The sequence below is a fragment of the Leucoraja erinacea genome, chromosome 2 (assembly GCF_028641065.1).
Source record: "Leucoraja erinacea ecotype New England chromosome 2, Leri_hhj_1, whole genome shotgun sequence".
NCBI classification, from domain to species: Eukaryota; Metazoa; Chordata; class Chondrichthyes; order Rajiformes; family Rajidae; genus Leucoraja; species Leucoraja erinaceus.
Genome location: NC_073378.1, coordinates 109,100,535 through 109,122,980, shown reverse-complemented (window position 1 = coordinate 109,122,980; position 22,446 = coordinate 109,100,535). Strand labels below are relative to the sequence as shown.

At 41.7% G+C, this 22,446-nt stretch overlaps 2 protein-coding genes across 5 annotated transcripts in view; one reads left to right on the top strand and one right to left on the bottom strand.

The window, feature by feature from the left end:
• The window catches only part of LOC129713834 (uncharacterized), a 64,731-nt gene extending 47,732 nt beyond the window's left edge, over positions 1–16,999 (top strand). For 2 of the 3 annotated variants that reach the window (XM_055663177.1, XM_055663169.1), the window contains 5 exons: positions 1,457–1,522; positions 9,997–10,098; positions 11,534–11,858; positions 13,220–13,453; positions 15,918–16,999. In XM_055663177.1, coding sequence (XP_055519152.1) covers positions 1,457–1,522; positions 9,997–10,098; positions 11,534–11,858; positions 13,220–13,453; positions 15,918–15,985 — 795 coding nt within the window. In that variant the 3' untranslated portion in view covers positions 15,986–16,999. The remainder of the gene's footprint in view (positions 1–1,456; positions 1,523–9,996; positions 10,099–11,533; positions 11,859–13,219; positions 13,454–15,917) is intronic. The other variant, XM_055663185.1, reaches the window with a different exon arrangement.
• Positions 17,000–19,496: 2,497 nt separating this feature from the next.
• The window catches only part of LOC129713800 (uncharacterized), a 67,817-nt gene continuing 64,867 nt past the window's right edge, over positions 19,497–22,446 (bottom strand). Inside the window, exons 24-25 of one of the 2 annotated variants that reach the window (XM_055663115.1) lie at positions 21,476–21,628; positions 19,497–20,920 (exon numbers count right to left, since the gene is read on the bottom strand). In XM_055663115.1, coding sequence (XP_055519090.1) covers positions 20,853–20,920; positions 21,476–21,628 — 221 coding nt within the window. In that variant the 3' untranslated portion in view covers positions 19,497–20,852. The remainder of the gene's footprint in view (positions 20,921–21,475; positions 21,629–22,446) is intronic. The other variant, XM_055663109.1, reaches the window with a different exon arrangement.

The window sequence follows — 22,446 nt, the reverse complement described above, 5'->3', positions numbered from 1 at the left end:
GCTAGAAATTTGATATGTATGACATTTGAATTTATAAGTTGGTAGTAGGTGAGCTAAAGGGGTACTTTCAATAAGCATTCAAACTTTTAAATTGGTATGGATTTGGAACATTACCATTCCAGCATGTGCATGTAAAAAATCTTCACAATGAACGATTGTCCTCAAAAAGGTAGTTGTCATAGTTACCAGCATTAATTTCTGTGATTAAGCATTTTGTTGAGCCTTTATAGATTGGTATATTGTGCAGCTCTTTTGGGAACTGTGGCAAAAAATATGCATTCCCCACACAATCTGCTAACTTTCAGAATGTTGGTAACCCTCTGACATTTAGCCCAGTCCCTTTACACCTCCATCCCCCGTCCAGTCCCTTTATCTCTCCACTAGGAAGGTGGGTCCCACCAAACTGCAGGGAGGTTGGGGATAGCATCAAGCAGAAAATTAGGGAGGCATGGGGCAAAGGTGCAGCGGTTATCATGGGTGACTTTAATCTACATATAGATTGGGCCAACCAAATTGGTAGCAGTGCTGAGGAGGAGGATTTCCTGGAATGTATACGAGATGGTTATTTAAACCAATATGTAGAAGAACCGACTAGAGGACAGGCTATCCTAAATTGGGTATTGTGTAATGAGGAAGGATTAGTTAGCGATCTTGTTGTGCAGAGCCTCTTGGACAACTGTGACCATAATATGGTGGAATTCTACATTCGGATGGAGAGTGACACGATTAATTCAGAGACTAGGGTCCTGGAGTTAAAGAAAGGAGGCTTTGAAGGTATGAGACGGGAATTGGCTAGGATAGACTGGCAAATGATACTTAAGTTGTTGACGGTGGAGATGCAATGGAAAAGATTTAAAGACCGCATGGATGAACTCCAAATATTGTTCATCACTATCTGGCGAAAAAATGAAACTGGGAAGGTGGCTCAACCATGGCTAATGAGGGAAATCAAGGATCGTGTTAAATCCAAGGAAAAGGCACATAAATTGTTCCAGAGGAAGCGGCAAACTGGGGTACTGGGAGAAATTTAGAACTCAACAGAGGAGGACAAAGGGGTTCATTAAGAGGGGTAGAAAGAATGCTGGCGGGGAATATAAAAACTGACTCTAAAAGCTTCTTTAGATATGTAAAAAGGAAAAGATTAGTGAAGACAAATGTGGGTCCCTTACAATCAGAGACAGGTGAATTTATAATGGGAACCAAAGAAATGGCAAAACATTTAAACGAGTACTCTGGTCTGTCTTCACTAAGGAAGACACAAACAATCTCCCAGATCCCAAGTCTACCTTCTAACCTCCTGTGAGTACAGGCACAGATCCTCAAATTAGCGATTTTGTAGGTGAATTTATTCTAGTCAAAGAAAGAGATTTCTAATGTATCTTCTGATGCAATTTGTGAATTTGGTTTATGTAATTTCCTTTGCAGCCTTTCCTTAATTTTTTTTTGTAAATTTCAGTATGAAACCGATAGAATGGAAGCTACCACATTTGCCCGTTTAAATGAGGAGCTCTTTAAATATTTGGTGAGTATGATTGTTTTCTGTTTGTAATCCGTTAATGTGTGCTAAATACTGCCTTCAAAACAACAAAATAGTTTTAATTGTTGAAAGAAAGGACTAGTTAAAATTGTGACTACATCCAAAATATTCCCTGGAGGAATTTCTCTGCAACAGACATGGATATGGGAAACTGAGATCTGGTATTAAACTGATCTGTACGTGTCATTGATTTTGCTGTTTTTTAATATAATGATATAAATATTAGATTAAGTATTTGGATTGAACGGTGAACCTTAATAGGAAGTTTGAAGATTTTGCCAGGGTGATTTGTTTGGGTTAGTAGAAGTCTCAAGGTTGAAAGATACTAAGGAGACTTTGAATCCTGTCTTTGGCTTCTTGTATTCTTCCAACAAATCCCAACATAAAATTAAGGAAAAGCATCTCGTTTTCGGACTGGGCACATTTCTGGATAATCAACCTTGTTGTTTATATCTAAACGGGCCAGTTCTGACTTTTCCCATTAACTCAATTTTTTCACTCCAGCATTCCCCTTTGTCACTGGTTTTCTGGTTTAGGTTTATTATTGGCACGTGCACCGAGGGAGAGTGAAAAGCTTTGTTTTGCATGCCATCCAATCAGATCAAATACAAGATACATAAAGACAATCAAATCAAACTCAAGTACAATAGTTAGAGCAAAAAGGAAGATAAAGTGAAGAATACAGTTCTCTGTATTGTAGAGCACCAGTTTCAGTGAAAAGGTCCTGTCTACAATGTAGTAGAGGTGAATTGGATAGTACCCTTGCTTATGGGACTTCAGAAGGCTAATAATGCAGGGAATAAGCTGTTCCTGAGTCTGGTAGTATGCTCTCAAGCTTCTGTATCTTCTGCAGGACAGAAGCAGGGAGAAGGAGGAATGACAAGGTGTGACAAGACTTTTATTGTGTTGGCTGTTTTTTCGAGGCAGTGTGATGTGTAGATGCAGTCAATGGTGGGGAGTCTGGTCTATGTGATGGACTGGGCTACACCCACGACTCGCACTCTTGGGCAAAGCTGTTCCCAAACCAACCTTGTGATGCAAAAACAACCGTATACTTTCTATGGTGTGTCTGTAGCAGTTTACAGATATTCTGAATTTCCACAGTCTACTAAGGAAATAGAGGCATTGGTGTGCCTTCTTGGCTGTCGTTTCAATGTGGTTGGCCCATGACAGATCATTGCTGATATAAACGCAAGGAACTCTAGTCCCTTATCCATTTCCACTTCAGCACCATTGATGCTGATTGGGGCATGTAGTCCATGATGCTTCCTGAAGTCATTAACTAGCACCTTCATCTTGCTGACATTGTGGGACAGATTATTGTCCTGGCACTATGCTACTAAGGTCCTTTCCTGTATTCCGTCTCATCATTGTTCGTGATCCAACCCACCACTGTTATCCCCTCCACCCTCCATTCAGCAACTTCCCATGCAAGTGCAGGAGATGCAGCATGGGTCTCTTAACTCCATTCCTACTGTATGAATCATCACCGTCCAGAACAAAACAACCTGTTTGATTGGCACTCTAGCAATTACATTAATTTCCTCCTCCATAACTAGTGCACTGTGACTTGAATGTATATCATCTACTCGCATTTTCTTGATCAAGTAACTGACAGCTACCAGCATGAAAGATAAGATTAACAAGTACCTAGGAATACCATCATCTGCAGCAGTGTCAGGAGTGGGTCCAGACAATTGGAAAATTCCAAATATTACTCCACTGTTTAAGAAGGGAGCAAAGTAGAATTGAAACTATAGCCCAGTTATCCTGACTTCAGTGGTTGTTAAGATTTTAGTCCATTATAAAGAATGAGGTTTCTAAGTAATTAAAATCACATAATTAAAAAGGCCGAAGTCAGCATGGTTTTGTGAAAGGCAGATCTTGCCTGACGAACCTGTTGGAATTATTTGAGGAAGTAAATAGCAGGATAGACAAAGCAGAGTCGGTGGACGTTGTTTACCTGGATTTTCACAAGGCCTTTGATACGATGCTGCACATGAGGCTGCTGAAGGAGGTGAGAGCTCATGGCATCTAAGGGAAGATTCCTGCATGGATAGCAGGTTGGCTGAATGGCAGAAGGCAAAGAATGTTAATCAAGAGGGCTTTCCCTGGTTGGCTGCTATTGACTTGCGGTGTTCTGCAGGGGTCGTTGCTGGGCCACTATTCTTCATGATATATATTAATGATTTAGATGAGGAGTGAAGGCTTTATGGCCAGGTTTGCAGCTGATACTGTAAAATGCTTCCTCCCCCCCACCACTCCAGTTTCAGTCAAAAATCACTGAGCCAAGCATTTGCGCATCAAAACTTTATTTTGACAAAACACAATTACAGTTCCACTACTATACCTAACCACCACTGTTTCGATCCTCGTTTCTGCCTGATCAAGCCCTCTTTAGCCTTGCTCAAGCAGAGACACTCCAGAAGGTCACGCAGTCCTAAGCGTTCTCCCAGAAGATCGACCCAGGACCTCATGGGAGCGGTCTTTTATAGGTCCCCAAACCTTGAGGGGCCGAACCACATAGGGGTGGTCTCTATACAGTCCAATAACACATATCGATTAACACAGTATATGATGGACATTTCCCTAACCCAACAATACAGTGACAAATACAATGTATTCAAACAATGCTTCTCAAAGGAAACGAACATCACAATATGTGCTTTGGTATGCAAGAAAACCAGACAAGGCTTAATACATAATCCAATCAACATCCAGCAAAGTAAAGCTTTGCAACATTATATACAATGTGAATGTCTGGTTTGCATTGATCCAATCCATTCCATGCAATTTGCACCTAATTGTCAGGATCTGCAGATGTTTCCATTCTCTTCGTGCAGCTCTTATCTAGGCTCTAGACAAAATGGCAGCATTTTGCAGCTTGTCCTATTTCTGCAGAAGGCACATTTAAATTGACCAAATGGCCTAGCAGCCCAGAAGCCTTTACTCAATTTTAGTGTCCTGGCCTCTCCAATTTGGCCAGAATTAACAATACGAGGATAGGTGGAGACGCAGGTAGTATATAGAAGGCAGGGATTCTGCAGAAGGACTTGGACAGTTTGAGAGAGGGGACAAATAAGTGGCAGAGGGAATACAGCATAACAAGGGGTGGAGTCATGTATTTTGTGTAGTAGGAATAAAGGCGTAGACAATTTTGTAAATGGATTGAGAATTCAGAAACCGGAGGTACAAAGGGACTTGGGAGTGGTGCAGGATTCCCAAAAAGTTAATTTGCAAGTCAAATTGGTAGTAAGGCAAAATAAGGCAAAAAGCATTTATTTCGAAAGGACTAGATTATTAAAAAATACAAGTATATAATACTGAGGCTTTATAGGGTACTGGTCAAATCATATTTGGAGTATTGTGAGCAGTTTTGGGCCTCTAATCTGAGGAAGATGTGCTGGTGTTAGAGAGGGTCCAACGAAGGTTTATGAGAAGATGATCCCAGGAATGATTGGGTTAACCGATGATGAGCGTTTGATGGCACTGGGCCTGTACTCGCTGGAGTTTGAAGGATGAGAGAGACGTTGAAATTTACCAAATAGTGAAAGGCCCACATATAACGGATATGGAGAGGACATCCCACCATGGGATTCAAGGACCAGAGCCATACTCAAAATAAAAGGACATCACAATATGTGCTTTTGATAGCTGACGAAGAAAATTTCATCAGAGGGTGAATACATAATCTATGGAATTCATTGCAAAGTAAGCTTTGCAACATTATATACAATGGATATTTTGGAGGCGGATTGATTGAATCCATTCCATGCATTTGTACCTAAGGTGGGTTATGGGCAAACGTTTCCAGAATGGGGTTCGTGGGAAAGATGGATTAGCCATAGACAAAATGGCAGCATTTTGCAGCTTGTCCTATATCCACAGAATTTTGTTTAAATTGAAAGCATTGGTAGCAGCCCAGAAGATCCTTTACTCAATGTTGTGTCCTGGGGACGACAATTTGGCGCAGTGGTAGAGTTAGGTATGTGGAGACGCAGGTACCTATAGAAGCCAGGGATTCTGCAGAAGGACTGGACCCACAGAGGGGGCCCGCGATTTTGGCGCTGTTTGGAGGGGGCGGGTTTGTAAAACGTGATTTTTACTAAAGGCTGTAGACATTTTGTAAATGGATTGAGCCTTCAGTAAACCGGAGGTACAAAGGGAAATCGCTGCAAGACCCGGATTCGCAAAAGGTTATTTTGCAAGTCAAATTCGTAATATAGTTATAATAGGCAAAAAGCATTTATTTCGATTCCGCAACTAGATTATTAAAAAATACAAGGTATTTATAAAGCAAACAATTAAGGGTACTGGTACCTTATTTTTGGATTAAATGGGAGCATATTTGGGCCTCTACCCTAGGATAGATGTGCTGGTGTAGCGAGAGGGTTCATTTTTATGAGAATTATCCCAGGAATGATTGGGTTAACCGATGATGAGCGTTTGATAGCACTGGGCCTGTACTCGCTGGAGTTTGAAGGATGAGAGAGACGTTGAAATTTACCCACTAGATAGTGAAAGGTCCATATATAACGGATATGGAGAGGATGATCCCACCAGTGGGAGTGTAGGACCAGAGGCCATACTCAAAATAAAAGGACATACCTTTTGATAGCTGACGAAGAATTTATTTCATCAGAGGGTGATGAATCTATGGAATTCATTGCGACAGACAGGGCCTTTGATTATCCAAGATCACATGGATATTTTTGAGGCGGAGATTGACACATCAATGAGGGAACAAGATGGGTTATTTCCGAGTATGAAAATGGGGTTGAGTTTTTTAGATACTTTCGCCATGATTGAATTTCAGAATTTGGTGTCAAATCCACACTATTTTTTTGCTTGTAAAGCATTGGTATAAATTGCAGATCTTGATTTTTTAAAATTGTCAAAAAGGGACGTAACATTGCTAGTGGTAGAGTTGCTGCCTTACAGCGCTTGAAAGCCGGGTTCGATCCCAACAATGGGTGCTATCTGTACGGAGTTTGTACCTTCTCCCCATGACCGTGTGGGGTTTTTCCGAGATTTTCGGTTTCCTCCCACACTCCAAAGACGTACAGGTTTGTAGATTAATTGGCTTGGTAAAATTGTAAATTGTTCCTGGGTGTAGGATAGTGTTAGTGTGCGGGGATTGTAAAATTATTACTGAAAAGATATGTTTTTGCTGGATGGCTTAAAATGAACAGACACCATTAAAGAAATGACAAAGGTTTTCAAAGTATAAAGGCCAAAGGGGATGTACAGTGCCCTCTATAATGTTTAGGACAAAGACCCTTAATTCATTCATTTGCCTCTGAACTTCACAATTTGAGATTGGTAATAGAAAAATCACATGTGGTTAAAGTGCATTGTCAGATTTTAATAAACGCTAGTTTTATACATTTTTGTTTTACCATGTAGAAATTACAGCTGTGTTTATACATAGTCCCCCCATTTCAGGGCACCGTAATGTTTGGGACACATGGCTTCACGGGTGTTTGTAATTGCTCAGGAGTGTTTAATTGCCTCCTTAATGCAAGTGTAAAAGAGCTCTCAGCATAGCATAATGAATTATGAAGTGTATAGACACATCCTATCTGCTCAAGTTCAAACAAATGCCTCAAAACTCACTGGCCGGCAGTTCATTCTACAGCAAAACAATGATCCCAAACATACTGCTAAAGCAACAAAGGAGTTTTTCAAAGCTAAAAAATGGTTAATTCTTGAGTGGCCAAGTCAATCACCCGATCTGAACCCAATTAAGCATGCCTTTTATATGCTGAAGAGAAAACTGAAGGGGACTAGCCCCCAAAACAAGCAGAAGCTAAAGACGGCTGCAATACAGGCCCGGCAGAGCATCACCTGAGAAGACATCCAGCAACTGGTGATGTCCAAGAATCGCAGACTTAAAGCAGTCATTGCATGCAAAGGATATGCAACAAAATACTAAACATGACTACTTTCATTTACTTGACATTGCTGTGTCCCAAACATTATTGTATTGTATTGTATTTTAATGACCACACAGCCAGGCTGGTGGAATTTGGGTTGTCAGCAGCGATACAATAATAAAGAACACACAACCACAATAAAAAATGAAACACAAACATCCACCACAGCATTCATCACTGTGGTGGAAGGCACAACAATTTGGCCAGTCCTCCTCCATTTTCCCCCCGTGGACAGGACCAGAGTCCAGAGTCAGTCCAGGATCGGCTCTTCCTCACCGGAGACCACAGCTTTAAGTTGTTGTAGACACTTTAATGGTGTCTGTTCGAGATTTAAAGTCTCCGCCGCAGCCAGAAGCACCGTAGACTGCAGGGCTGGCGGTCGAAGCTCCCCTCCAGGGGTGTTGGTAAGTCCATGCCGGACCCGCGGTAGAGGTTGGCCGAGGGCCGGCAGTGATGGCTTCTTCTTCCCCCGGGTCCCCCACAAGGGATCCCGGGCTGTAGATGCCGCTGGAGCTCTGCAGACCGCGACTTCAGGCTGCCGGCTGCCCCGGGCCAGCGAAACGGAGCGCTCCCCTCCAGCGAGCCCCAGCGAGGGCTCACCTGCTCCACAACGAGAGTCCACGCTGCGCCAGCCGCTGAAGCCCCGGGCGCGTCTCCAGGAAAGGCCGCGCCGATCCTTGATGTTAGGCCATGGAGGAGGCGACCGAAGCGGTTTCCCCCTTACCCCCCCACACCATCCCCCACACAAAACACACTGAGAAACATCAAACACATACTTTAAAACGTACTAAAACATTAAAAAAAGTTGAAAAAACTGACGCGCTGCTGACAGGGCTGCTGCCAGAACTGGTGCCCTGAAATGGGGGGACTTTATAAATACTGCTACATGTTGAAAACCTAATGTATAAAAATGGCCTTTATTAAAATCTGGCAGTGCACTTTAACCACATATGATTGTTTTCTATTACAAATCTCAAATTGTGGAGTGCAGAGGCAAATAAATAAATGATGGGTCTTTGTCCCAAACATTATGGAGGGCACTGTGGTTGTCATACTTAAAATGAAGGAATTGATCCAAACAGATTTTAAGAATTCACAATGGAGATGGTGAGGGAGTAGGATTGGTAAAGAATCTTATATGAGAATGGAATATCAGCAAAGGAGGTGGAGCAAGTGAATCTATTGAATTTTGAGGAGGAGTTTGATAGGTTAATTCAGGGTCGGCGTATCCAGAATAATTCTCCAGTCTATGAACTCATTCAGAGTTATGAAAGGTACTCCATGGATATACAATAATCATGTGGACTAGTAATGGCCATTAAAGCACACCAACTCCTCTACTTCATTAGAAGGCTTTGAAAGTTTGGTATGTACTCAACAACTCTCGCCAACTTCTACAGATGTGCCATAGAAAGCATTTCATCAGGATTTATCACAGCATGGTTTAGGAACAGCTTTATCCAAAAACACAAGAGATTGAAGAGAATTGTGGATGCAGCCCAGGCCATCATGCAAACAAATCTCCCTTCCATTAACTTCATCTACACTTCACGCTGCCTGGGCAAGGCCACCAGCAAAATCAAGGACAAGTCTCATGCCGGCCACTTCCTCTTCTCCCCTCTCCCATCAGGCAAGAGGTACAGAAGTGTGAAATCTCACACCTCTAGATTCAGGGACAGGTTCTTCCCAGCTATTATCAGGCAACTGAACCATCCTATCCCCCACTCGAGAGCGGTCTTGAGCTACCATCTACCACATTGGAGACCTTTGGACTATCTTTACTGGACTTTATCTTGCATTAGACGTTATTCCCTTTATCCTGTATCAGTACACTGTAGGCGACTTGATTGTAATCATGTATAGCCTTTCCTCTGACTGGGTAGCACACAACAAAAATGTTTATCACAGTACCTCGATATGCGTGACAATAAACTATACTAGAGATAAAGGTTTGTCACAATCAAATTTGTTTATCCATTATCCAATATACTTTACTCCAGAATTTACTCAAAGAGTAAAGTAGTTTGAATAACATTCAATTTACATATTGCATCAGTAATGCGCATCAGCCTTTGTGGTATTTTGCTGCAATACAACTACTTGGTTACAGTTTTGGTTAATTAGTTTGAAATAGATAATTGATAGATTAGAAAATAAGCACTGGAATGGACCATTCAACCTTTGAGGTCTGCTCTTGTCCACTACAATCGTGGTTGATCATCTAAATACCATATTCCCATTCTCCCCCATTCATGATTAAGATTGTTGGAGATATTCAAGAGGACTTTAATTTGTCAGCAAATTCTTTACTATATATCCAACTGCCTGGCGATGTGAGCTTTCCATTTGAGAACGCGATTTGACATTGTCCAGTATCCAGAAAATATAGTTCTCAATAACAATCTATTATGTAATTTATTTTTAGCTTGATTTATTTACTAATTTTCAAATATATACTTTTTGAAAAACCTATCTTGTAGGTTATAATTAATATTTTAAAAAAAACATGTTTTTATATTTCAGCTGGATTTTGAGATTTTCAATGATAGCGATGCAAGTTTTGTTTTGAAGATTATACAGAGTCTCATGGACAGATTAATGGAATATCGCCAAAAGACAAACACTGTAAGTATTGGATATCATTTTAATTGGATACATTTCTATCTATTTTACATGCAGGGGAATCTTCACTCTAATTTGTATAATGCTTTCACTGCAAAAACTCACTGAGGAAAGGGGTACCAGTGAAATAGCAGGCTTTAAAGGACTGTTATATGCTATTGATGATGTATTTTGATTGTGATGCAATTCCTCATAGATTTATACAGCATGGAAACAGGCCCTTCTGCCCAACTCGTCCATAACAACCAAGGTGCCTCATTTAACAGTCTCATTTGCCCCATATTCCTTTTAACCTTTCCTTTCCATATACTTGAACAAATGACTTTTAAATGTTTGTTATGTACCGGCAAATTAACTTTAAATGTTGTTGGGCCTACAAAGTCATTATTTTTTTTATTATAGAATGGCAACATAGATGGCAATTTGTTTTATGGAGATAAAGGGTTGAATGTCTGGTTTTGGACGGTTCACATGCAAGTTAAAGTACAGGACCAGGTTGAAGTCATCAACTTAATGTGGTCATCAAATTCTCTCAGAATCATTACGTAGGGTAAATCTATTAGTTCTTAGTAGAGCAATCCCTTCATTTACATTCCCAATGGCCCTGTAATTTTTTTCTCTCAAGTTCCAATCCAAATGAGAAGAAATATTTTATAAATAAGAGAAAGAAAAACAATATTTTCATCTCTGGTGAGGATTTTTATAATTTATTTTAGTTGCCGTTTACATCTACAGAATATTCAGCTGAAGGGATCGATATATATTGCTTTTAATAGATCAAATGGATTGCTATTTTGTAGCAAAAATGTACAAATTCTTATCTGCTACATAAAACTACTTTTAAGATGATTTCCCTAGGTTCTAATTACTGTTAGAGTTTAGGTATAATGTTGTCATGTGTGCCAAAGAACAGTGAAAAGCTTCATTTTGCATGCTATCCAAGCAGATCATATATACCGTACATAAATAGAATCAGTCAAACTCAAGTACAATAATTAGAGCAAATTCTAATCCGAGTACAATATTTAGTTCTCAGCATTATAGAGCATCCGTTCCACATACAAAATGTAATGTCCACAATAGAGGTGAATTGTACATTGTACATGGAAGGACCGTTCAGAAGCCTGATAACTGTAGAAGAAACTGTTCTTTAATCTGGTGGTGAGCAATTTCAAGCTTTCCAATTGAAGATGCAGGAACTTTGAGAACTTGGGGTGTGCCATGGACCTAATCTGGAAAGTGGGCCACTTTAAGTCAGTATGGGCAAGATAGGTTGAACGACTGCCTTCAGTGCCTCACATGCACTCATTGCACGAAATGGTAAATGCTTCTTTTTTTTGGCAGGTGGATATTATTCAGAGGATTTAAGTCACTTAATTTTATAATTTAAAATATTACTTTACAGAATTCATATTTTTGTTTTTTTTCTTCTTGTCAGATTGAAGAGAAAAGGCCTCCATTGCATGAAGAAATAAGAAGACCCACTGGTATACCAGATAGAGGAATAAGACGACCCTCTGGAATAATGGATGGAGACAGAAGACCACCCTCTGGAATAACGGATGGAGAAAGAAGATCACCCTCTGGTATAATGGATGAAGGATTAAGACGACCATTTGGTATAATGGATGACGGAATAAGAAAACCCTATGGTGCAACAGATTATCGTTCTGGATATGAATCTCGTTCAGTTGCAAAAGAATCACGTCAGAGATTTCCAAGATATACTGGTAATTCCGCTGGTTATGGACCTAAATATAAAGGTAAATGAAATAAAAACTGGAATTCCTAGATAGCTGCTACAAATCTTTCTACAACAGAATGCAAATGCAAGTATATTCAAGGCAGAGATCAGTTGTTGATTGAATTGTAATGGAATCCAGGCATATGGAATTAATAGAGGAAAACGATGTTCAGGTAGGGTTTTCACCATGATCGTGAATGGTGGACTAGATACAAGGATCCAAAAGCCTTGTTTTGGCATCTAATTCAGACATTAAGAAAATATTTGGTAAATCAGCTATATAATTGGGCAAAGAATTGTTAGCTGAAAATCACTACTGATCTGTTTAAAATATTTTGCAATAATTAAAATGTTTGGGAATAAAATTACAATAAATACAAAGTGATTGGTCCATGCCAAAGGTTTTGGTGTTCATAATCACACGGTCTTGGTATTTTGGCAGGTACACAAAAAAGCTGGAGAAACTCAGCGGGTGCAGCAGCATCTATGGAGCGAAGGAAAAAGGCAACGTTTCTTCAGACTGATCGGGGGTGGGGGGAGAAGAAAGGAAAAAGGAGGAGGAGCTCGAAGGATGGGAGGAGACAGCAGGGGGACTGAGGAAGGGGAGGAGACAGCAAGGACTAACAAAATTGGGAGAATTCAATGTTCATGCCCTCAGGATGCAGACTCCCCAAGCGGAATATGAGGTGCTGCTCCTTCAATTTCCAGTGTTGCTCGCTCTGGCCATGGAGGAGACCCAGGACAGAGAGGTCGGATACGGAGTGGGAGGGGGAGTTGAAGTGTTGAGCCACCAGGAGGTCAGGTTGGTTATTGCGGACCGAGCGGAGGTGTTCGGCCAAATTTTCCAGCATCTGCAGTTCCTTCTTAAACACTTGGTATTTTGGCAATTCCTTTCAAGTCTCGAATGAAGGACTAATGTCATTTTTGACCACTAACTACAAAAATGTAACAGAAAAAAACAGAACGGAACTTGAGAATAATCCCAAGCAAAACAGTAATGAATTAAAATTAAAAATGCTCTAATTATATAGTGTAAAGAGATGATTAAGGAGTTCACCTCATTTATCCTATTTGCTTCCTTAAAGGATTATAGGCCTGAAAGGGAGATGGTAAATGAAAACAAAATTCAAAACGTGTTTAACACTGTTGCACAAAAGGTGATTAAAATAACAAAAATAATGGTAGGGGAATAACTAAAAAGGGAGTAGGATGTTATGAATGGAAGAGTGACTGTACAAGAGTTTCATTGGCTAAACACCAATTATTCAAGTCATGCTTATGTGCTGTTGAAAATGTATTTATTATCTTGTGAATGGCACAGGCTGCACTAGCAATATATTAATGTAACCCATCAAATTGCCTTTGTACTTTTTTTTGCAGGTGGTGTCACCTGGAAGAAAGCAGTTGGATTGCAGTTTAAAGCAAATAGAAAAAATAAAATTTTTCCGCCAAATCGTAAATATATTAGACCCGCACCGTGTGATACAGGAATGACAAAGTCAAAAGGCAGTCCTAATCTGACCCCACACCAGCATAAGGATATTCGTGGAATGGATATTAATCAGGCCACAAAAACACTGACTAAACTATCAAAAATCAATCCATCATTAAAAGGTGTTTTTTTTGTACGTAAAAATAGAATGGCATTTAACCACGTCTTTAGTCTAAAATACAGTGAACCCTTGTTATAAAGGACCGTGGGGGGGGGAGGGGGGGGATGATGTCCGTTATTACCGATTGTCCACTACAACCAAGTAAACTATTTATTATATGTAGTTGAAACCAAGAACTGCAGATGGTGGTTAATTCATAAAAGGGCACAAAATGCTGGAGTAACTCAATGTGTCAGGCAGCATCACTGGATAACAAATATAGGTGAAATTGGGACCCAATTCTTCAGATTGAATCAGTCTGCTGAATTACTCCAGCACTTTGTGTCGTTTCACCTTGATATGAGGCGCCGATGCTGCTGGTCTGCACCAGTGAGCCCTTCTTCACCAACTGCTGCCCAATCTGGTTGCCATGGCTGTTGTTGCGGCTCATGTTGTAGCTCATGACTGGTAGCTCTTCTTCAGGTGGCTGCCACTGACACGACACACTCGGCCTCCCTCCCCTTTCACCTGCTGCCACTTCCAAGGTGGATTATGTCGGCAACTGGGGGAGAAGGGGGAAGAGCTGGTGGGAGGCGGGTAAGAGGCTGATGGGACGGAGCGATGGAAGAAGGAGGCAGTGAGGGTTGAGTGGGATGTGGGCAACGCGACAAGCTGACAGGAAGAATCAGCATCTGGTGAGAGCAAAGCCCCACGTTGACCGAGCATGTCCAGTCGATGGCAACGGTCCAAAGAAAGCGCTGTTCCCAGGGGCTACAACGTGAGCCACAACAACGGCCACGTCAATTGCAGTGGGTGAAGGGCTCGCCCATGCACCTAGCGAGTCAGGAATGGAGTCGGAAGCCAGGGTTCTAAGCAGCTGGGGAGACAGTGCTAGCCTTGGGTGGTTGCTATAACTAAAATCCATTATAAAAGAGTCTGTTAAAACAAAGGTTTAATGTGGTATCATTGCTGCTAGATAATAACTGCAATAGGATTTTAACTTTTCTGTTCTGATGTTTAATATTGGTTAAGGATGTATGAAAATAATTTGAATCAAACATGCACTCGGATATCAAAGTTGCAGGGCTGCCTTTTATTCATTACCATCACACCATTATGTATTTAGTAGATTATATGTCTACCACGGTTCTTTATCAAGCCATTGACACGATTTGTCATGAAATTGTCCAGATTTTGAGGATTTTTTCATCTCTTTACCACAGTTGAATTATGGCCTTGACGAGCTTCTGTTTCATCGTACGGTCCTTTCCTTTCCGTCTCTCCCCGGCGTCAATCTTCTTTCGTTTAGAGATTCAGCATGGAAACAGGGCGTTTGGCCCACTGTGTCCACGCTGCCATTGATCGCCCATTCGCACTTTCTCATCTACTCCCTACACACTAGGGGCAATCTACGGAGGCCAGTTAATCTACAATCCTGCATGTCTTTAGGATGTGGGAGGAAACCAGAGCACGTGGAGGAAACATGCACTGTCACAGGAGGAACATTCAAACACAGACAGCATCTGAGGTCAGGAGGGAACCCAGATCTCTGGTGCTGTGATGCAGCGGCTCTACCAGCTGCACCACTGTACCACTCTATACAATCCATTAATATATTGCGGCGATCTCATCACTCCATCAATGGTGCATTGGACCAACACCATGGTAACTTAAACAACCGCAGAACATCGTCTTTTCAGGATGCTTGACAACTTGGTTAATGTGGATTTTCTCACCGACTGATCTCCAAACATGTTGGCTACGTTGGCCCTGAACCAGAAAATGACTTTCATCATGAATAACATCTTTCTCCAGGCATCATATATCCAATCTTTACATTCGCTGCACCTAGAAATACTTTTTTCACTGGTCTTCTGGCTATATGATTGGCTTCAATTGGCGCACAGTGCTTTAGCTTATTGAGACTCCCACTGCTTTCAAATCTTTCTTCAGGGCATCACTTGGCTTTCTCGGATCCTTCTTACTTTCCCAAATCTGTAAGGCCTCATTTCTTGGAGTCGTCTTCCTTTTGCGGCTGCACCTGCCCATCGTGAGCAGGAAAATCCAGTTGTGGATTCTTGCTTGACAATGCTGGTGACAAGCTTGCCTCACCCCTACCAACTTTGCGATCTGCTGTGATGCAAGTTTATGATCTTTGTTCCCTTCGTGAGAATCTGTACATCTTTGAAGTGTGGGAGGAAACCGAAGATCTCGGAGAATGTACAAACTCCGTACAGACAGTACCCGTAGTCAGGATCAAACTCTGGTCTGGTGCTGTAAGGCAGCAACTCTACTGCTGCGCTACCCATACTCTTCTTTGCCGTCATGCTGTCCACTGGCACCTATAATTTTTGCATTTGGTTTACCAGAACAAGAACCGTCTTTGTTTGCATTTTTATTATGGGTGAATTTGATTTAAATTGCTTTCCATTTATTTTTGAGAAATTCACACATTTAACTTCTATTTTGCTTGGTTTTGTTTTTAGGTTTGAAGGTCTCCTCCTTGGTTGATGTGCTGGTGGAGGCTGGTATGCTGACACATGCTCAGGATTGAGGACCTTCGATGATTACCCAAAGTTGGTGTATTCTAGAGAATATTAACAACTTTAATAACGGTCTAGAGTTCTGCTAGTTGCAAGCCATTACTTTTTTTTCAGGCTGCTCTTCTGTTATAGTTAACCACTGAAATTCTCATTTGCTGTACATTACCAAAGTAAGAAAAGATTGTTAGAAAAAAAACCTTGATTGCTTTCATATTTTTGGGTGAAGATTTATTAAAATTGATTAAATATCAAGTTTTATTGCAAATCTTAATATTTTTTCAGCCAATCACATTATTTGATATGTATGCAAATACTGTACCACAAAGCTTTGAATAACTGTATGTTGTATCTTAGTTTATTGTTCATTTGGTCAAAGGAACATCTATTTGATTAGCAGTGGTTAATGGTCTAAAATTTAGAGTAGATAAATTTCACGTTTAGAACGTTTTACTCTTCTGTAAACCAAACTTTCAAGGTCAGAACTCTGGTAAAAATTACTGTGGTATTGCCACTATTCTAAATTTTGCATTATTGAAATTTGTGCAGTAATAATTCTATGGTTATGGAGAGTTATCCAAATTTGTAGACATTTGTTGCAATAAGATGGTAGACAAAGTGCTGGAGAAACTCAGCGGGTGCAGCAGCATCTGTGGGGCAAAGGAAATAGATAACGTTTCGGGCCAAAACCCTTCTTCAGTTGCAATAAGATCCTATTTTAAGTCTACAGTAATTGATCAGCTAATGTAAACGCATCCTAATGTTACACCAGACCTAATTAGATCAAAAGCTGATTGGAATTCATGTAATGTTGCATTGTTCGGTACACTTTGAAAAGTGCTATTTTAAAGAAAATCTCGTTTAAGTATTTAGCCTTTTATTATAATGCCTCAATATTACAGTTGTGATTAAATGGCTTTTGAAATGTTTTAATTGATTTGCTACATGTTGATTTTGAATAGGTAACCACTGCTTCTGATTTTGTGCAATCTTATCTATATACTATTAAAACTCTGTGTGTGTATGTATATGTGTGTGTGTGTATGTCATATTTTCACGCTGGCCGAAGCCAAAGATCGGCTCTTCCCCCGCTGCTTTTTGCCGTCCTCGCTGGCGGCTCGCAGGCTTGCACTGTCCGAAAATCCCGCGTGTCGACGCAGGCGCATTGAGGGCGTACGCAGCGTCTTGACAGCGTACACCTAGCGCGTGGCGTTGCCCGATGATGTCAGGCCGCCCCCTACCCTTGCAACCGTGCTTTGCGGGAACGGACCCAACGGGTCTGCTCTTGGTCTAGTAACTATTAAAACTGTCGTTCGTTGGTTTGTTTGTAACGGGTTCTATTTCGCGAAAATTCATTTAAGCTGTGAATTTACTCCTCCACCCTTTGCCGTAACGGAGAAATATTTACATATTCCTGTAGTTTTTCCTACTCCACATTTTGTTTTGAAAATTAGAGCATTTGGTTATTAATTGCCCTGCTTTTTTAGTAAAAAACAACAAAAGAAAACCTAAAAGCATGAGTCACAAGGCCATCTCACAGATGTCCAATCACAATGGATCTCATTTACCTATGATATGACGTCACAATGGGACAGGGCTGGGAGATTGGAACCTTCACGTGAGCCCACTAAAATCAAGCAGCTGCATGACTCACAGAGCCATCTCACAGATGTCTAATCACAATGGATCTCATTGGGACAGTTGCGGGTGATTGGAACCTTCACGTGATCCCACGAATGCAATCAACCTGGCGTGCACAATCAAATAGAGCAAGTTGTCCAACCACTCTCCCTATCTACCCCCTCCCTCTCTAACCCCCCTCCACCTCGACCCCTCCTATCCTCTCCTCCATCCCCTCCTGTTTTCACCCCCCTCCACCTCTCCCCCTCCGCATCTCTCTCCCCTCCATCTCTCCCCTCCTCTTCTCTCCCCCCTCCAGCTCCACCCTCTTCTCTCCCCTCCCATCTCCAACCCCCTCATACACACCCTCCTCTCTCTCCTCCTCCTCTCCCCTGTATGCTCTCCCTCCCCTCTATTCTCTCTCTTCCCCTCACTCTCTATGCCTTTCCCCCTCTACCCCTCCCCACTTCTCCACTTCTCCCCCTCCTTCTCTCCCCACCCCACCCCTCCTCCTCTCCTCTTCTCTCCACCCTCCAACTATCCCCCTCGCCTCTCCTCTCTCCCCCTCTCCCATCTACTCTCTCCATCCGTCCCTCCCTTCCACCTCCATGCCTTTCTCCCTTCTCTCTCTCCCCCCTTTCTCTCTTCCCCCTCTCACCCATCCTCGCTCTCCCCCCCCTCTCTTTTCCCCATCCAATCTCTCTGCACCTCCGCTCCCCCTCTTCCCCACCCCCTGCCTTTCCCCCACTCCCCCTTCTCTCTCTCTCCCCCTCCCCTCACTCACTCCCCCTTCTCTCTCCCCCTCCCTCCCCCTCTACTCTCTCTCCCTCTATCTATCTCTCCCCTCTAACCCCTCTCTCCCCTCTAATCTCTCTCTCTACCCTCTGCCCCCCCCCCTCTCTCTCGCTCCTCCTCCTCCTCTCTCTCCCTCCCCTTCTCTCTCTCTCCCCCTCCAATCTCTCTCCCCTCCCCTCCCCCTCTACCCCCTCCCCCCTCTCACCCCTGCCCCTTCTCGCCCCCTCCCACCCTCCCTTCCTCTCCCCCCCCCTCTCCCCTCTCCACCCCCCCACCACTCACATCCCCCCCCCACCTCCCCTCCCCAATCTCTCCCTATCTCCACCCTTCCTCCTCTCCCCTCCTCCCCCCCTCCCACCTCCCCCTCCTCCAACCCTGTCCCCTCCTCCATCCCCTTCTCCCCTCCTCCAACTCCCCCACCTCTACCCCTCTCCCTTTCCCTCCCACTACCCCCCTCTCTCTCTCCCCACTACCTCCTCTCTCTCCCCACTCCTCTCTCTCTCCCCTCTACTCCTCCTCCCCTTCTCTCCTCCTCCTCTCTCCTTTCTCCCCTCTCCCACCCCGTGTGTATGGCAGGTGGTTAGTGTGAAGCCCAGCCCCCCCCCCCCCCCCCCCCCCCCCCAGCAACTTTGAGGGAATGGGACGGCCTCTCCCCCCCCCCCCCGGTGTGTGTGTGGTGGTTGGTAGTGTGCGTGTGAAGCCGCAGCACCCCCCCCCCCCCCCCCCCCCCAACCGCGTGTTGGGGGGAACAGACCCAGCGGGTCTGCACTTGGTCTAGTAACATTAATTTTTGCTTATTGTGAACTGTTTGTAAATGTATTTGTTTATCAAATTATGGTTAGCAGTGATTTATAATGAAACTTTGGATCCAGCAAAGGCACCTGGTTTACTTTCTACCAAGAATCATTATTTTATTCACCCCATCACAGAAAGCATGACACACAATTTGTGTGCACATTTTCTTTCAGCGATTTCATAACCTTGATTTTGTGAAATTAATGCTGAAGATTATGCATTTGGACAAAATAATTCTAATGATGAAAATTACCAGGCATATCCAAATAATTCAAACTGGAGACGAACCATTCTTCATTCTCTACAACTACTCAATTTGTTTATAAATTGTTACTCATTCATCCTATTGATCCTCTGACCAAACACCCCTTTGCAGTGAGCCGCCTTCACTATTCAATTGGTCTCAGTTTATTTACATTTACTATTTCTGTTTTAACCATGCCGTGCTTTATCTTCTGATTTGACATTGCATTCTGACATAATCAAGGAATAAAATTCACTCTTTCTGTCATGAACTTTTTCTTCAAACTACTCTTGTCATTGCTCTTTATTCATCTCAGACACTGACTGAAAAAAAAACAAGTTGAGATTCTCTGCCTCTGCATTTTGTTATTGCATGGCTTGGCTCTCTTCTTCTTGTGTATGGCGTGCACAGCCTAAAGTTGTAGACACCATACCACTACATCTATTTGTTTGTGCATGTTGGGTTGATTGCATTAGGGTGGTCCATGTGAAGGTTGCAATCTTCCACCCCGGCTTGGCTCTCTTGCATCCCTGCAATAATGTATTTTGTGTTCATTCTACAAATATTTCTATATTCCATTCCTTACTCTTCCCACCCTCAACAATAAGAAAAAGGAAAATAGACTTTACAGGAAATAGTCATGTCATTTATTATACTCATTAGCAAAGCAAAAATACACCATCAGAACAAATAAACCACGTTTTGAAAGTCATTTTTTGTGGCATTTGAAAAACAAGGGCATTATTTATTAAAGGTAAATGCTGTCAAAAATTAAAGTGAGCTTTGAAAACTGTTTTCAGACACAAAAAGGTAATTTAGCTTTACTTTCAGACTTAGTGGCTGCACTTGTCACTGGCTCAGTAATGCCTTAAGGGTAATTAATGTAAGTGGAAAAGCTCTTGAGAAAATGCTTCAGCACAAACAACACTGGCCCAATCTGGTCTAGTCCTCCTCAAATCTCTCTGAAAACTGGTAACAATATTTCCAGCCACTTTTCCCAATTTTACTTAAAACAGTAGCAACAAAGATTGTTCATTTTACCTCATTCGAATCAAGCGAATGGGATTTAAAAAAATATATAAGCAACCATGGGATTATTCAGTTCTATTAAAAAAATGTTGTTGAATCCTATCCTATCCTTGGAATCATAATGATTTCAGCTAATTCTGAAAGTGATAAGAATTTTGTTGCAGTTAGAATTGAAAGACTTGCATCAAAGTTGTAAACCAACAATATTTAAGGTAATTTTGCTCTACATCTTTTTAACTGCCATTTCAACATCTTGGAATGCAGCTAACAATTTTTTTCTTTAATCTAGGCTTATGAACAAAGTTTTAAATTTTTATTAAATTAAATCATCGATATTTCCCAACATTTCCATATTTTCTTGTGGATCACCAGGTAAAATGACACTGTTGTAGAATATCTTAATTTGGCCTTTGGCCGAGAACACCGGTCTCCATCAATACTGTAACCAAGGTTGAAATCCTGATGCCTAGAAATATAACAGCAAGTTGTTAATTATGCTGATCATTAACTACTGAATAACAAATGTATTCCAAATTTTAAAAATCCTATCATTACTACTGTTAGAAAGCTTAGAATACAGTTATTACATATAACCATTGAAAATTAAAAAACAAAGAGAAACTAAACTAGAAAATGCTGGAAACGTTGATCAGGCAGCCCATGTAGAAAGAGAAAGAGTTCTTATTTCAGGTTGAATACATTTGGTCAAAACATCATTCATCTGTTACATTCATTGATTGTGAATTTTCCAGCATTTTCTATTTTTATTGCATGTGATTTTATCATATCCTGAATTATAGAATATAGATAGACAAACATAGGTTGAACGATTTAAAATAACATTCTTGCATCAGAGCACTTTCATTCCTCAATTAGCACCACTGGTCATTTATTTCACTGCTCTTTGTGGAACCGTATTATACTTTTCTCCGTAACAATAGATTGTGAGGCACTTGTAAATGAATACACCTTAAAAATTGCAGTTCTATTTTTAATTAATGCAGTTTAAAAGGCAGCTCACCTTCAAATTCAGGGTTGTTGGCAGCCAGCCGTGTGAGAGTACTGGTAACTGTGTTCACATCCATTCCACGGATGGAATTCAGTAATGATGGAGTCAAAAGATTGTTTCGTATCAATGACATTGATGCAGCAGAATTTTGTCTTGCAGGTTGATCTGTAATGTAAGATTAACTGGTTTAGAGTACAAAGGATAATTTAGATATTTTCTATAGAATGTAAATTTGCTTACTTCCGTCTGATAGATGCTGCACTTTACTGTATAAGACACACAATATTTATTACACCATTAGGCAGGTTTTTAGGTATGTCATCCTTAAGAAGTTCATGCACAATCACCTGGCTGAATTCAATGAGGGATATGCTAGACCATGAGATAACAGGTTCAGATGGAATTCAATTATGGTGCTGATGGCTAAATGATCTGCACCGAATGTTTAGCATGTTCAATTCTAAAGCATAGGGCTATTTCCAATAAAGCAAAGCATGTAAAGGAAGTCTATGATGGGTGCAGGAGTAGGCCATTCTGCCCTTCAAGCCAGCCATTCAATGTGATCATGGCTGATCATCCCCAATCAGTACCCCCATTCCTGCCTTCTCCATATCCCCAGACTATCTTTAAGAGCCCTATCTAGCTCTCTCTTGAAAGTATCCAGAGAACTTGCCTCCACCCGAGGCAGAGAATTCCACAGACTCACAACTCTGCGAAAGTGTTTCCTCGTCTCCGTTCTAAATGGCTTACCCCTTATTCTTAAACTGTGGCCCCTGGTTCTGGACCCCCAACATCGGGAACATGTTTCCTGCCTCTAGCGTGTGCAAACCATTAACAATCTTATATGTTTCAATAAGATATCCTCTCATCCATCTAAACTCCAGAGTGTACAAGCCCAGCCACTCCATTCTCTCAGCATATGCCAATCCCGCCATCCCGGGAATTAACCTTGTAAGCCTACGCTGAACTCCCTCAATAGCAAG